Below are 12,424 nucleotides of genomic sequence, written 5' to 3' on the forward strand. Positions count from 1 at the left end.
GTCTGCCACACTGCCTCCACCACCTCCCCAACCCCCAATGCCCCTCCACCCTGGTCTCTGAAGCTCGTGATGTTTTTCTGAGGGGTAGGGAAGGGAGATTCCTAGGTTGATCTCCGAGGCTGGCTCCTCCCCTCACTTTCAGTTTCCATTTCCTTCTCAGCAGAGCCCAGCAGCATCTGGGCTAACTGAGCCGGCAAGAGACAGGTGTCTGTGGTACTCAGCCTCTCCGCTTGCCCAGACCAGGTTCCCGGTTGGTCCCTCCGTTGCCCTGCCCCACCTCCCTCAAGTGGGATGGAGTCCCGGGCAAAGGGAGTTCCTTAACCAGACTGGGCTGGCCAGAAGTGCGGAGCAGTTCTGACAGGACCTGGGACTGGGAGAGGGCCAGGAGGGCCAGTGGTCTGAGCTCCTGCCATTTCCAGAATGGAGTTGCGATCCTACCAGTGGGAGGTGATCATGCCTGCCCTGGAGGGCAAGAATATTATCATATGGTTGCCCACGGGTGCTGGGAAGACCAGGGCAGCTGCTTATGTGGCCAAGAGGCATCTAGAGACTGTGGATGGAGCCAAGGTGGTTGTACTCGTCAACAGGGTGAGTGATCTGCCCTTCCCTCAGCGGGATCTAAACTCCTTGGGTGCATCTCAGGACCCTCTAGAACTGTGGCCGTCTCTAAGCTCACCTGTCTTTTCGCCCATTCCAGTCCCCAGCCAGGTCCTGGGGGTCACCTTGCCTCCCTCATCCCCCTGCCCCTAATCCACCTTCCTCTCCCCATCTCATTCTCCACCCCCAGGTGCATCTGGTGAGCCAGCACTGTGAGGAGTTCAGACGCATGCTGGACCAACGTTGGACCATTACGACCCTGAGTGGGGATATGGGGCCACGAGCCGGCTTTGGCCACCTGGCCCGGAGCCATGACCTGCTCATCTGCACAGCTGAGCTGCTGCAGCAGGCACTGACCAGCCCAGAGGAGGAGGAGCATGTGGAGCTGAACGGTGAGGGCTGAGCACGAAGAAAGTGTGCATCCTCGAGGCACCCTCCCTGCCAAACCAAGGCACCTGTTCTACTAAAGGTGTTGGAACATTTCATGGGATGAGGGGTTCTCCATTCACCAAACCCCAGCATACACCCTAGTAGAAAGAGGCCTGGCTACTGTGCAGGATCTTGGGCAAGTCCCTTCCCCTAGCTGAGCCTCAGTTTCCTAATCTGTAAAATGAAGGTAAATCATCCCTACCTGGCCAGTTCTCTGCAAGCTGTGAAGGGAGGAAAGAATTCTCAGAAGAGTTGTGGGGAAGACGTGAAACAAAGCTTATGGGAGGAAGGGTTTTGCAAACGTAGGTCATAACCTTCCCCCGTGTGCCCCCAGCCTTCTCTCTGCTCGTGGTAGATGAGTGTCACCACACGCACAAAGACTCCATCTACAACATCATCCTGAACCAGTACCTGGAGCATAAACTCCAGAGGACACGGCCCCTGCCACAGGTGCTGGGCCTCACAGCCTCCCCAGGCACTGGCGGGGCCTCCACGCTCGATGGGGCCATTCACCACGTCCTGCAGGTCAGCTTGGCCCCTGTGACCCTCCCACCAGAAACCTCCCTGGTCTGCCCTGCCCTGCCCCATCCCCATCAGCCCTACCCAGGCTCCCCCAGGCAAGGTTTGGGTCCCTTCCCCACCTAAGCTCCAGCCTCGAATGGCTTTTTTTTTTTTTTTTTGGTGGGGGAGGAAATTAGGTTTGTGTGTTTATTCTTAGAGGAGGTAATGGGGATTGAACCCAAGACCTCATGCATGCCTCATGTGGGCTAAGCATGCATTCTACTACTTGAGCTATACCCTCCTCCTTGAATGGCTTCTTATTGCACTTATAATAATCTCCAAACTCCACTCTGACTTACAAAGTTCCACCAGATCTAGCCTCTGCCTACCTGCACCTTCCCCATCACTCCCACTATATTCCCCTTCATCTTGAGCATGTCAGTCTTGTTCTCACCTCAGCACCTTTGCACTTGCCATTTCTTCTGCCCTGAATGCCCTTGCCTGGCACTTTACCTGTCTGGCTCTTCTTGTCATTCAGGGATCAGCTTGATATCACCTTTTTAGAGTCTTCCCTGATCACTATGGCACTCTATCCTATCATCTAATTTTATTCTTGTTAGAGCTAGTTAACACCACCTGAAATTCTCTCGTTCTGTGACTCTTTCCTGGTTTATCATCTGTCTCTCCAACTCCAATGTAAGATGCTCTGTAGCCCCAGTAACTAGAACAGCACTGGGCACAGAGAGGGTGAGCAAGAGCTATTTGTGGAATACATGAGTCCCTACTCCCAACGGCCCTGCCTCAGCCCATCCTGCCCCATAGCTCTGCCCATTCTCCCCACAGAACCCCCCACATTCCAGTGAACCCCTCTCTGTTGCCCCAGCTTTGTGCCAACCTGGACACATGGCGCATCATGTCACCCCAGGACTACTGCCCCCAGCTGCAGGAGCTCAGCTGCCAGCCCTGCAAACAGTACGACCTCTGCCACAGGCGCACCCAGGTGCGTGGGAGGTTGGGGGAAGGCTGAGGTGCGAGGGTGGGGTATGGTGTGACGTTAGGGCACCTGGGGTTGAGCTCTAACCCCCACCCTCACTAGCTCTGTGACTTTAGTTTATTTGCTTCTGTCTCTCAGTTTCCATTTCTCCTTCCTGTGAAATGGGGCAGATACAACCCATGTCCACAGCCTGTGCCCTCAGCCTGCTGTTTGGTTTAACTCCAGTGCTACTGGGGGCATCCCTCCAAAGCCTGGGCACACCATGGAGTGCTCTGCAAACCATAAAGCTGAGCACTTTGTGCTGACGCTGTTCCAAGCTCTCTCCCACAGAACTGACACTCTCTGGGGTCTGCTAAGACAGGGCTGGACAAGGACTAGACACCACTGTGCTCAAGCCAGAGGTCAAGGGAGCAGACAGAGTGGGAGTTCGGTGCAGGACTCCAGCCAGGACTCCTTCACACCCCAGCCAGCCTCCCTCTGGGACTCCCTCCTCTCCAGCTGGAATGTGCCGCAGTAGTGTTGCGGCTTCACCCGGATATCAGCAACCCCACTGGGTACCCGTCCCCTGCACTGTGTATGGGAACCCCCTCACACCCTCACTCTTCTCCTTCAGGACCCATTTGGGGACATGCTGAAGGAGCTCATGGACCATATCCACGACCATCTGGAGATGCCTGAGTTGAGACGAGACTTCGGGACTCAGACATACGAGCAGCAAGTGGTGGAGAAGAGCCAGACTGGTGAGAAGGGCTGTCTGGGACCCAGCCAGCCTGGGCGGAGCCTTTCGGGGGCGGAGTCTAGGCAGGACGGAGCCCTAGAGGGGCGTGGCCAATCAGGCCCCGTGTCCCCTGCAGCGGCTGAGGCGGGACTCCAGGAGCAGCGAGTATACATGCTTCACCTGCGTCGCTATAACGACGCGCTGCTCATCCACGACACAGTCCGCGCGGTGGATGCACTGGCCATGCTGCGAGATTTCTACGACAGGGAGCGCGCCACTAAGACCCAGATCCTGCATGCCGAGCGCTGGCTGCTGGCGCTGTTTGATGGTGAGGCTCGCAACTGAACTAGAGGTCAGGGGCCAGCCAGGGTACAGGCTCCCACGTGAGTGCCAAAGGTGCCAACAAGGGTACCGGAGCCCTAATTTTCTAATCGAAGTCAAGGCTGTGGATATGACAAAAGATATATGCCTTCATTTATGAAGTTTTGCATAAATGTAAAACTAATTCTAAACTAGATGTAAACTAAGTTAAAAAAAATGTTTCTGACAAAAATTTTAAAAACCAGAGGGGAGAATATAGCTCAAGTGACAGAGTGCATGCTTGGCATGCATGAGGTCCTGGGTTCAATCCCCAGTACCTCCTCTAAAAATAAATATACAAATAAACCTAATTGCTCCCCCCCAGAAAAAACCAAAAAAAATTTTTTTAAACCATTTAATTGGGACTGTCCTTGAAATTTTGGGATGTGTGGTACTTTTAAACTGGGAAAGTGAGGTGGTCAGAGAGTGAAATGTAAGGCTAGAGGCCTCAGCACAGGCTGAGGGTCAAGGACCTTTCTGAAGAGGCCTGAGGTTGAGTCAGTCCCGGGTAGCAAAGATTGGCCCGAAAAGGTTCAGGGTCATCCTGGTAGCTGGGTTGAAGAGGGATGCTGGGTAAGGTATGTGAGTAAAGGATGCTACACCATGGGCCCCTGGTGTAAGGCTGTCCAGCCTTCAGGCTAGGTGGGCAGAGGGTGTCCTGAAATGTGTTTTTGGTGCTGTTCAGGGGGAATTAGGCAGGAGAGGTATCATCCTAATTCCAAGGACTCCTGTAATCTGATCTCTGTGAGTCCCTCCCACCCCCACCCCAAGCCCATGCCTTGCCCACCTCCACGCCTGTGTCCTCTGCCTCTGTTTCTCGGGCTTTTCTGGCAGACCACAAGAATCAGCTGAGCCGCCTGGCAGTTCGTGGCCCAGAGAACCCGAAACTGGAGGTGCTGGAACAGATCCTGCAGAAGCAATTCAGGAGCCCTGACAGCCCTCGGGGCATCATCTTCACCCGAACCCGCCAGAGCGCTCACTCCCTCCTGCTCTGGCTCCAGCAGCAGCCGGGCCTGCAGACAGTGGACATCAGGGCCCAGCTGTTGATTGGGGCTGGGAACAACAGCCAGAGCACTCAGATTACCCAGATGACCCAGGTGTGGGCTTTGGGGAAAGGAGCTGAGGGTGGGGCAGGTCCCTAGGGGAGAATGGGAGGGGACAGAGTCTTCAGCACAGAGAGTTGAGGGACTGATTATCTCCAGGCAGAGAGCTGGGGGAGAGAGGTAACACTGAGATCCCCAATGCTGAAGGTCCCCCCAGTCCAGGGGTCTCTGGGGGAAGAGAGGCAGAAGCTTGGGAGTCTGCAGGGAAAGAGGTGAGTGATGTCCTCAGGACAGAGTATCAGGGTCTGGGGTCCTTGCAGGAGAAGAATGGGTCCTGAGAGCTCCTAGAGTAGAGAGGGAGGGACCCTTAGAGGTCCCTAAGGGAGACAGGGGTTAGATGGTCACCTGAGAAGATGAAAAAGGTCCTAGGAGTACTTGGAGATAGAACTGGGGACTCAAGTTTCCTAGGGAAAAGGGCCAAGATTGTGAGTAAAAGGACTGAACCAGGAGAGGCTGGGCTGGCAGAAAGGTAGGCCTGAACCCACCTCATTTACCATCTTCTTTCTCTTCCCCTACTTCAGAGGGACCAGCTGGACGTGATCCACAAGTTTCGGACTGGTACCCTGAACCTCCTGGTGGCCACAAGTGTGGCAGAGGAGGGACTGGACATCCCCCGGTGCAATGTGGTGGTGCGCTATGGGCTCCTGACCAATGAGATCTCCATGGTCCAGGTACCCAAAGCATTCCTCTCCAAAACAACCCTCAAAGATGTTGTGTGGGACCTCAGCCCCGCTCAAGCCTCTCCCCCTTTTCCCTTCCCAGGCAAGGGGCCGTGCCCGGGCCAGCCAAAGTGTATACTCATTTGTAGCAGCCCAAGGCAGTCGGGAGCTGTGGCGGGAGCTGACCAACGAGGCGCTGGAGACTCTGATGGAACGGGCAGTGGCTGCCATTCAGGAGATGGACCAGGCCGAGTACGAGGCCAAGGTCTGTGGGCAACCCATGTGCCCTGGGGGGAAGCGGGCTGAGAGTGCTCTGCCTGGAGGGTCTCTGACTGCACACACGTAAACGCTCCAGGTCCCCCTTCCTCTGGGGGCTTATCTGGCCCACTTGGGAAAGGTTTGAATGGAGAGAAGGTTAGAGGCCAGGGGTGGATCTGCCAGGGCAGGCAATGGCTGTCCTACAAAATGCCTTGGGAGTAAGTGTTGTCCAGGGCTTTTAATTTATCCTCATCACCGGATACTTTGTGTATCTGTGAGAACAGCCTTATAGCCCTTCTGGAACCAGGTCGGGGGGAAACAAAGACATTCACAAAATGAGCCCAGAACCAGGTCTTAAATCTGTTCCCCTGAGGCAGGGTCACCATCATCCAGCCTCATCCAGGAAAGTCCCTGTTTACTTCTGTTGTCCCAGCATCATTATTAATGATGCCTCATGTTATATTCAAAGAAGCTGCTTTGCACAAAACCCTTCAAAGAGGGAGTAAAGATTCAGCAAGAAAGCTTGCCTCCCTCACACAGTTGCCCCCACCCCCATATCATCTTTTTCCACAGAGCTTCTAAAAACTCCAGGGATGGTAGAGGAAAGTCACTTCTGGGTGCCCTTTGTCCCCCTGCGAGCATTCCTAGGGTCAGGTCTCTCGGGCCCCAGCCACGCCAAGTGTCCCATCCCACCCCAGATCCGGGATCTGCAGCGGGCAGCCTTGGTCAAGCGGGCAGCCCAGGCAGTCCAGCGGGAGAGTCGGCAGCGGAAGTTCCTGGCAGAGCACGTGCAGCTCCTCTGCATCAACTGCATGGTGGTTGTGGGCTATGGGAGTGACCTGCGGAAGGTGGAGGGTGCCCACCATGTCAACGTGAACCCCAACTTCTCGTGAGACCTGTGGAAGGGGCTGTCAGGATGGGAGGGAGGGGTATGATGGGGGATTGAGAATCTCTTCCATTCAGACAGTGCTTTGAAGGTTCGGGAGGTTAAAGAGCATTTTAACAAGTACCAAGTGTGCATTTTCACAATAGTCTAATTAGACAGGTTTTATTATCACCTCATTTTACAAGGGAGGAAATAGGCTCAGAGAGGCTAAGTGACTTGCCCAGGCTCCCACAGCCACTAGGTGGTGGAGCAAGAGCTGATATTCAGGACGCCAAATGCTGGCTCCACAGACTGGCCCCTGGTCTTTCCTACTTTGAAGATGTCAAGAAGGGCTAGTTGTCCTCTGCCCTCTTCCATCCATCCATTCATTCAGTATTTATTAGGCACCTACTGTGTGCCAGGCCACTGTGCCAAGGATCCTCACACAGGTTCTCTCATTTGAGGAGGGAGCATTTCAAGTAGGTTTTGAAAGATGTATTGGTTTGGAATGTGGGATAAGTAGAGGCAGGGACGATGCAGCCGGAGTAATCTGGTTCGCTTAAGTGGAAGGGATGGTGAAGGAAGAGATTCTGAAGAAAGACAGACTAGTGGATGGAGGACCTTGGAAGTCAGGCCTGAAAGTTTAGCCTTTATCCTGCAGGCAATGAGGAGTCTAGGATGGATTTTGTGCAAGGGAATGTCAGGGTCAGATTTACATTTTTAAGGAGATCGCTGTGGCAGTTGGTGGAGGGATGATGTAGGTTGGAAATAAGGATGGATGGGATGGAAGGATGGGGCAGGGGAGAGCCATTGGGAAACTGTTGAAATCATCCAGGTGGGTAATGCTGAGGCTTGAACTTGGGCAGAAGTGGGTGCCATGGAGGCAGCACAGGCAGAGGGTAAGGAAGATTGGATTTCCTGGCCCTGGGAAGTCTCTGTGCCTCTTGACAGGCAGAAAGGTCTAAGCCCCAGGTAGAAGCTCAGCATGCAAGAGGGCATGAGATCTGGGGCTGGGAGGGGTGGGGTCCATGAGGACTGTGGCCACTCCCATTCTTCTCCAGGATCTACTACAACATCTCCCAGAAGCCTGTGGTCATCAACAGAGTTTTCAAAGACTGGAGGCCTGGGGGTACCATTAGCTGCAGGAACTGTGGGGAGGTAAGTGCTGGGGCCATGGCCCTTAGCTCCAGTCTTGAGAGGTCCTCAGTGTGAGAGAGGAGGCCCAGCCTCTGCCATCCGGGTGCCCTCACTGGGATGGGGGAGGCAGCCTTGCCCCAGGAGCCCCCAGTCTGAGAAGAGGAGTTCCACCCCTGCCTTAGGGAGCCCACAGTGTGATAAGGGAGATAACCCTCAGGGTGTGGTGGGAGACAAAGCCCAGCATTCATGGACCCCAACTTGAGAGAAGCCCAGTCTGAGGACAGAGACACAAACTCAGCTGTCTCTGTCCCACCCCAGAACTGGGGTTTGCAGATGATCTACAAGTCAGTGAAGCTGCCAGTCCTCAAAGTCCGTAGCATGCTGCTGGAGACACCACAAGGGCGGGTCCAGGTCAAGAAATGGTCCCTTGTGCCCTTCTCCGTGCCTGAATTCGACTACGTGCTGCACTGTGCAAAGAATCTGGGGGACCTCTCCCTGGACTGACCACCTTGTCACTGCAGTGCCCGACTCAGCCTGTAGGGGGCAGGCGAATCCACAGCAGCAGACTTTCTCTTGGGCAAAGCCTGGGTCCAGTCCCTCCCTCCCTTCAGAGTCAAACAGCTCCCAGATCCAGATCCTGGCTGACCAGTAGCAGAGGAACCTCAGGCACCCAGGCTGGCTTGGACTTCCACACTGTGGAAGCAGCTGGAAAGCCACATGCAACTCATCCTCAGACCCCGCTCACATCAGCACAGACACCTTCATGTGCACTGGATGGAATCAGCAGGCAGGGGAAACTGAGGCAGGAGAATGGCTACGCTGTACTACGAATCACCACAGTTTCCTTTGGCGTTAATTCATTCCCTGTCAAGGCGACTTCTTTCTCTTTCTTTCTTTCTTTCTTTCTTTCTTTCTTTCTTTCTTTCTTTCTTTCTTTCTTTCTTTCTTTTTTTCTTTCTTTCTTTCTTTCTTTCTTTCTTTCTTTCTTTCTTTCTTTCTTTCTTTCTTTCTTTCTTTCTTTCTTTCTTTCTTTCTTTCTTTCTTCCTTCCTTCCTTCCTTCCTTCCTTCCTTTCTTCCTTTCTTTCTTTTTTTTTTTTGAGACGCCTCATAAATTAGAGATAAAGAAGTGGAAAATTGGTATAGAAAATGTGTGATGTTTTAAAAGCAGATTTGTTGAGGCATAATTGACATAAACTGTATGTATTCATAGTGCAGTTTGATACAGTTAATGTATGTCTGGTCCTCCACAATCAAGATAATGAACATCGCCATCACCCTCAAAAGTTCCCGTTGTAATCCTCCCTCCTCCCCTTCCCCATCCACTGATCTGCTTTGTGCTATAATTCTAATGATTAAAGGTTTTTTTTAATTTCAAACACCCCTCTTGAGGCTATCATGTAACTTTTATTTGGAGAGAGCATCAAAAAGTCTAAATTTGAGAGCCATCAAGAACGTGAGGCTTTCCTGCTGCCTCCACCCCATAATAGGCTCCAACCCCAGTGCCCCCTCTCCATCCTTTCCTAACCTCCAGGTTGTCTTCCCTGGGCTGGAGAGAGGCTGAGATCCAAGATTTGAGGGATGGGGCTTAGGGAGGCATGGGGGTGGGAAAAGTTGTAAAGGCCTAAATTTTCTGTTCTCATTTTAACAAGAAAGAAAGAAAAAGAAAGGCAAGATCTAGGTTGATTCTTCAGGGAAAGGGCTATTTCTGTAGTAAGAGGCCCAGCAGGCAGGAGTCACCTTCAAGAGGAAGGGAGGGGGCTAGGGCAGAGATTTGAGAGCAGGATGGCAGTCCTTCCTGACATCTAACTTCCTTCCCTCCAGCTATACCCCTGGTCCTGCCTAAGGGTAGACAGGAAATGATGCAGGCTCCCTTCTCCCAGCATCTTTCTTCAGTCGGCCTCTTGTCTGATTGAGGGCTGAAATTCCATTTGTAGTCTTTTTGACCTCTACTCCCCCAGGCAGTGCACCCCTCCTTCCTAGGGCCTCTTTTCCTGCTAATCTCCAGTGTTCCTTGGCCCTGGCTCCAGAAATCACCCTTCTCCCTCCTGTTCGATCTCTGCCTCCGGGGGCCCCTTCTTCTGCCCATCTGCTCCCCACTTCACTTTCAGTTGTTATGTCCCCTGCCAGCAACATGCCTTTTACAGGTCAATAAAATTAGCGACTAGGGGCAGAGGGAGGAGGGCAGGGGCCCAGGGGTGTTAAGCTCAATGGCCTTGAATGTGGCTGGACGCACGAAGTCCGGACGCCTATCATTCCAGGGCTAAACAGTGACAGCTGAGGGACCTGAGCTGGCATTGGGAGTTGGGGGGGGGGGTTGCTATGCTGCTGGGAGAGAGATGGACTGAGGATAAAGATGTCCTGGGCACCTAATGGTCCCCTCAGGGGCCTGAGCCCTTACAATGCTGACCTTTGGATTGGGGACCCTAGCTTTAGAGGAGGTGTCCTATCTCACACCCATATTGCCAAGCTGAGAGAGCTTTCTTGAGCTCAGACGGAAGGGGGAACGCAGGCGAGGAGGGGTTCCCGGGCTTGCTTCTTCATATGAGGGAGTCTTCACATGGAGCCAATGCCGCCAGGGCACCTTGGCAAGGCTGCCTGAAGGAGTGCCCTTTATGAGGTCCTCAGGACCCAGGCATCCTAACTTCCAGTCCTCAGAAAAGCCAGAGTTCCAGAGCCTCCCTAGTGGCCCGGATGCTCCTCCACTTTCTGCCCACCTGAATAAGCCTTCCCACCCCACCGGCTGAGACTCAAGGAGGCGCTCGGCCGCGGCTCCCCCAGGCCCCGCCCCTGTCCCTGGCCCCGCCCCCTCCTCTGCAAGCGCGAAGCCGCTGCACTCCGGAGCGCGGTGAGAGCAGGTGGCCGCGGCGGGCTCGTCTCTGCCCCGCAGGTAAGTCAGCGACGCGGGCTGGTCCACACTGAGGACCTCGAGGGCAGCTCGAGAGAACAAGGCAGCCCACTCCACCTGTCCTGTGCCCTAGTCTCAAAACTAGGGGACCCCAAGGGGCAGTGAGGACATCCCTTTTGGCTCCACGCACCGATGCTGGGCATCTAGGTGGCGGGTGGAACTAAACTCTGGAGAAGTTTGGTGGATCTCAGCTGGCTATACTTGGAGCCGGGGCGGGATCCGAGGGATGGGAAAGGACAGAGCCGGGCCTTAGGCTCGCAAATTTCTGGAGGACAGCAAGTTGTGACAGCAGGGCTCCTGGTAAGGAACCTCACTGACTCAGCGTGCCCCGTGCTTTATCCAGTGCAGCACCCTACACCCACCCCCCACCCTTTAGGGGGTGATGGAGTGGCCCAAACGACTTCTGTTTTTTTGGGGAAATGAGGTAAGAGCCACTGCATAGCTGAGCTGGAGCTTGGGTTTTCTGGTGCACCCCAGGGCACCTGCATCATTGTTTTACACCCTGGATACAGATGTGGGGAGGTGAGGGGGATAAGGGAGCAGGGGCTGGTCCAGATGGACTGGGGAACCCAGAGAGCCTAGGGATTGAGTAGATCTTTTCTGTGTCTATGTCCCACAGCCAGATGGGGGAGGTGATCACAGAAGTGGGCTTATTGCAGATGTGGGGTGCATTTGCACTCTCTGTGTTGGGATTTAGGCTGTAGGAAAGCGGTCCTGCCTCCTAGGACCTCAAGGAAGACTTTTTGGGAGAGGAGGTCCTGGGCTGACAGCTCAGATATGACAGCTCAGAGCTCTGAGCCATAAAGGAGAGTCAGACTTTGGGCTGTGGTGCTGGGTTGGGATAGAGCAGAGGACCCCAGATTGTAGAATGCATGGAGGTCAGGATGCTACCATCTGGATCCAGCCAGGATCCCACGGACTTTCTAGAGATCACCACGAGCCCGCAGACAGACATACATCCAACTCAGGTGGGACGGTTTCCTGGATGGGTCTAGTTTCCCCATTCCATGGTCTCTTCCCACCTCAGACACCATGATTATCAGGAAGTTCTTTCTTGTATCTGACCTTCATCCCGCCTGCTTCTGTGCCAGCTTCTTGCTCCTGGGAGGCAATATGCTATAGTGGAAAGAGTAGGGGCTTGGGAGTCAGTCAGACTTAGGGTCTCTCACCTCTATTTACTGTGTGACCCTGGGCGAGTGACTTCATCTCTGAGTTTGCTTCTCCACTTGTAAAATTGGGGTAAAATAGAACCCACCTCATAGGGTGGCTGCAAGGATTAAATAAGAATATGCACATAGAGCGCTTAGCATGGTGACTGGCGCCTGGTAAGGGCTCTACAAGTGTCCCCTCATGTGTAGGACAGCAAAGCCGATCTGCGGAGGGGAGGGGTGGGGTTGAAAGTTCTTTTTTAAACTTGGCCAGAGAGAGCAGTGCCCTTAACCACCACCACACCCCCACCCACCCAGCCCCTGCTGGTCCCTGGATCTCAACTGGACCTTCTCTCTTAGTCACCCTGTTTTTTGTCTCCAGGGTGAGGAGAGGGGTCCCAGCAGGGCAGTGACCAGTGGCAGCAGGAGCCCACTTGGGGAGGGCTATGCCTCAGGAAAACAAACTGGCTTAGAGACTCAACCAAAAAAAAAAAAAAAAAAAAAAAGGACCCGTTGTCATCACCTCCTGGCCCTCTCCACGTTCAGAAATCCACAAGTTGAGATCAAGCCGCACTCAATTTTTCCAGGAAGATAAATAATACAAGTGACTGAAAGTCCCGTTTAGGAATTGTCCCAGCTGCCCTCCAATGGAAAGACAGCTTCAGTCCCTGGCCCGAGCTCTGGAGGCTGCTGGATCTAGTAAGTACCCTTAAATCTGGGCAAGGGAGGGGGTGCCCGTGCCCTAGCTG

The 12,424-nt window shown here is 53.8% G+C and overlaps 2 protein-coding genes across 3 annotated transcripts in view; both read left to right on the top strand.

Moving 5' to 3' along the window:
- Positions 1–120: 120 nt before the first annotated feature.
- DHX58 (DExH-box helicase 58) lies at positions 121–8,910 on the top strand. 2 transcript variants are annotated; one of them, XM_072939321.1, is made up of 12 exons: positions 121–588; positions 788–989; positions 1,361–1,551; positions 2,411–2,527; positions 3,135–3,261; positions 3,376–3,567; positions 4,434–4,696; positions 5,224–5,373; positions 5,465–5,626; positions 6,318–6,508; positions 7,546–7,642; positions 7,940–8,910. In XM_072939321.1, exons 1-12 carry the CDS (start codon positions 421–423, stop codon positions 8,123–8,125), a joined length of 2,046 nt encoding a protein of 681 aa, XP_072795422.1. In that variant the 5' UTR covers positions 121–420; the 3' UTR covers positions 8,126–8,910. The 2 variants fall into 2 exon arrangements, with proteins under 2 accessions (XP_072795422.1, XP_072795423.1); XM_072939322.1 differs by lacking the exon at positions 6,318–6,508 and having other exon boundaries at positions 192–588; positions 7,940–8,075.
- A 1,551-nt stretch (positions 8,911–10,461) lies between these two features.
- Positions 10,462–12,424, top strand: part of ZNF385C (zinc finger protein 385C) — a 51,496-nt gene continuing 49,533 nt past the window's right edge. Inside the window, exon 1 of the mRNA XM_072939326.1 lies at positions 10,462–10,509. The gene's annotated coding sequence lies outside the window, so the exon portion shown is untranslated. The remainder of the gene's footprint in view (positions 10,510–12,424) is intronic.

Source organism: Vicugna pacos, chromosome 16, assembly GCF_048564905.1.
Source record: "Vicugna pacos chromosome 16, VicPac4, whole genome shotgun sequence".
NCBI lineage: Eukaryota > Metazoa > Chordata > Mammalia > Artiodactyla > Camelidae > Vicugna > Vicugna pacos.

Excerpts from the sequence above, each read along its gene's own strand:
- DHX58 (XM_072939321.1), top strand. The coding sequence starts at position 421 with ATGGAGTTGCGATCCTACCAGTGGGAGGTGATCATGCCTGCCCTGGAG. Across the intron at positions 6,509-7,545 it reads AACGTGAACCCCAACTTCTC|GATCTACTACAACATCTCCC; the intron begins GTGAGACCTGTG and ends ATTCTTCTCCAG. Across the intron at positions 7,643-7,939 it reads GCTGCAGGAACTGTGGGGAG|AACTGGGGTTTGCAGATGAT; the intron begins GTAAGTGCTGGG and ends GTCCCACCCCAG.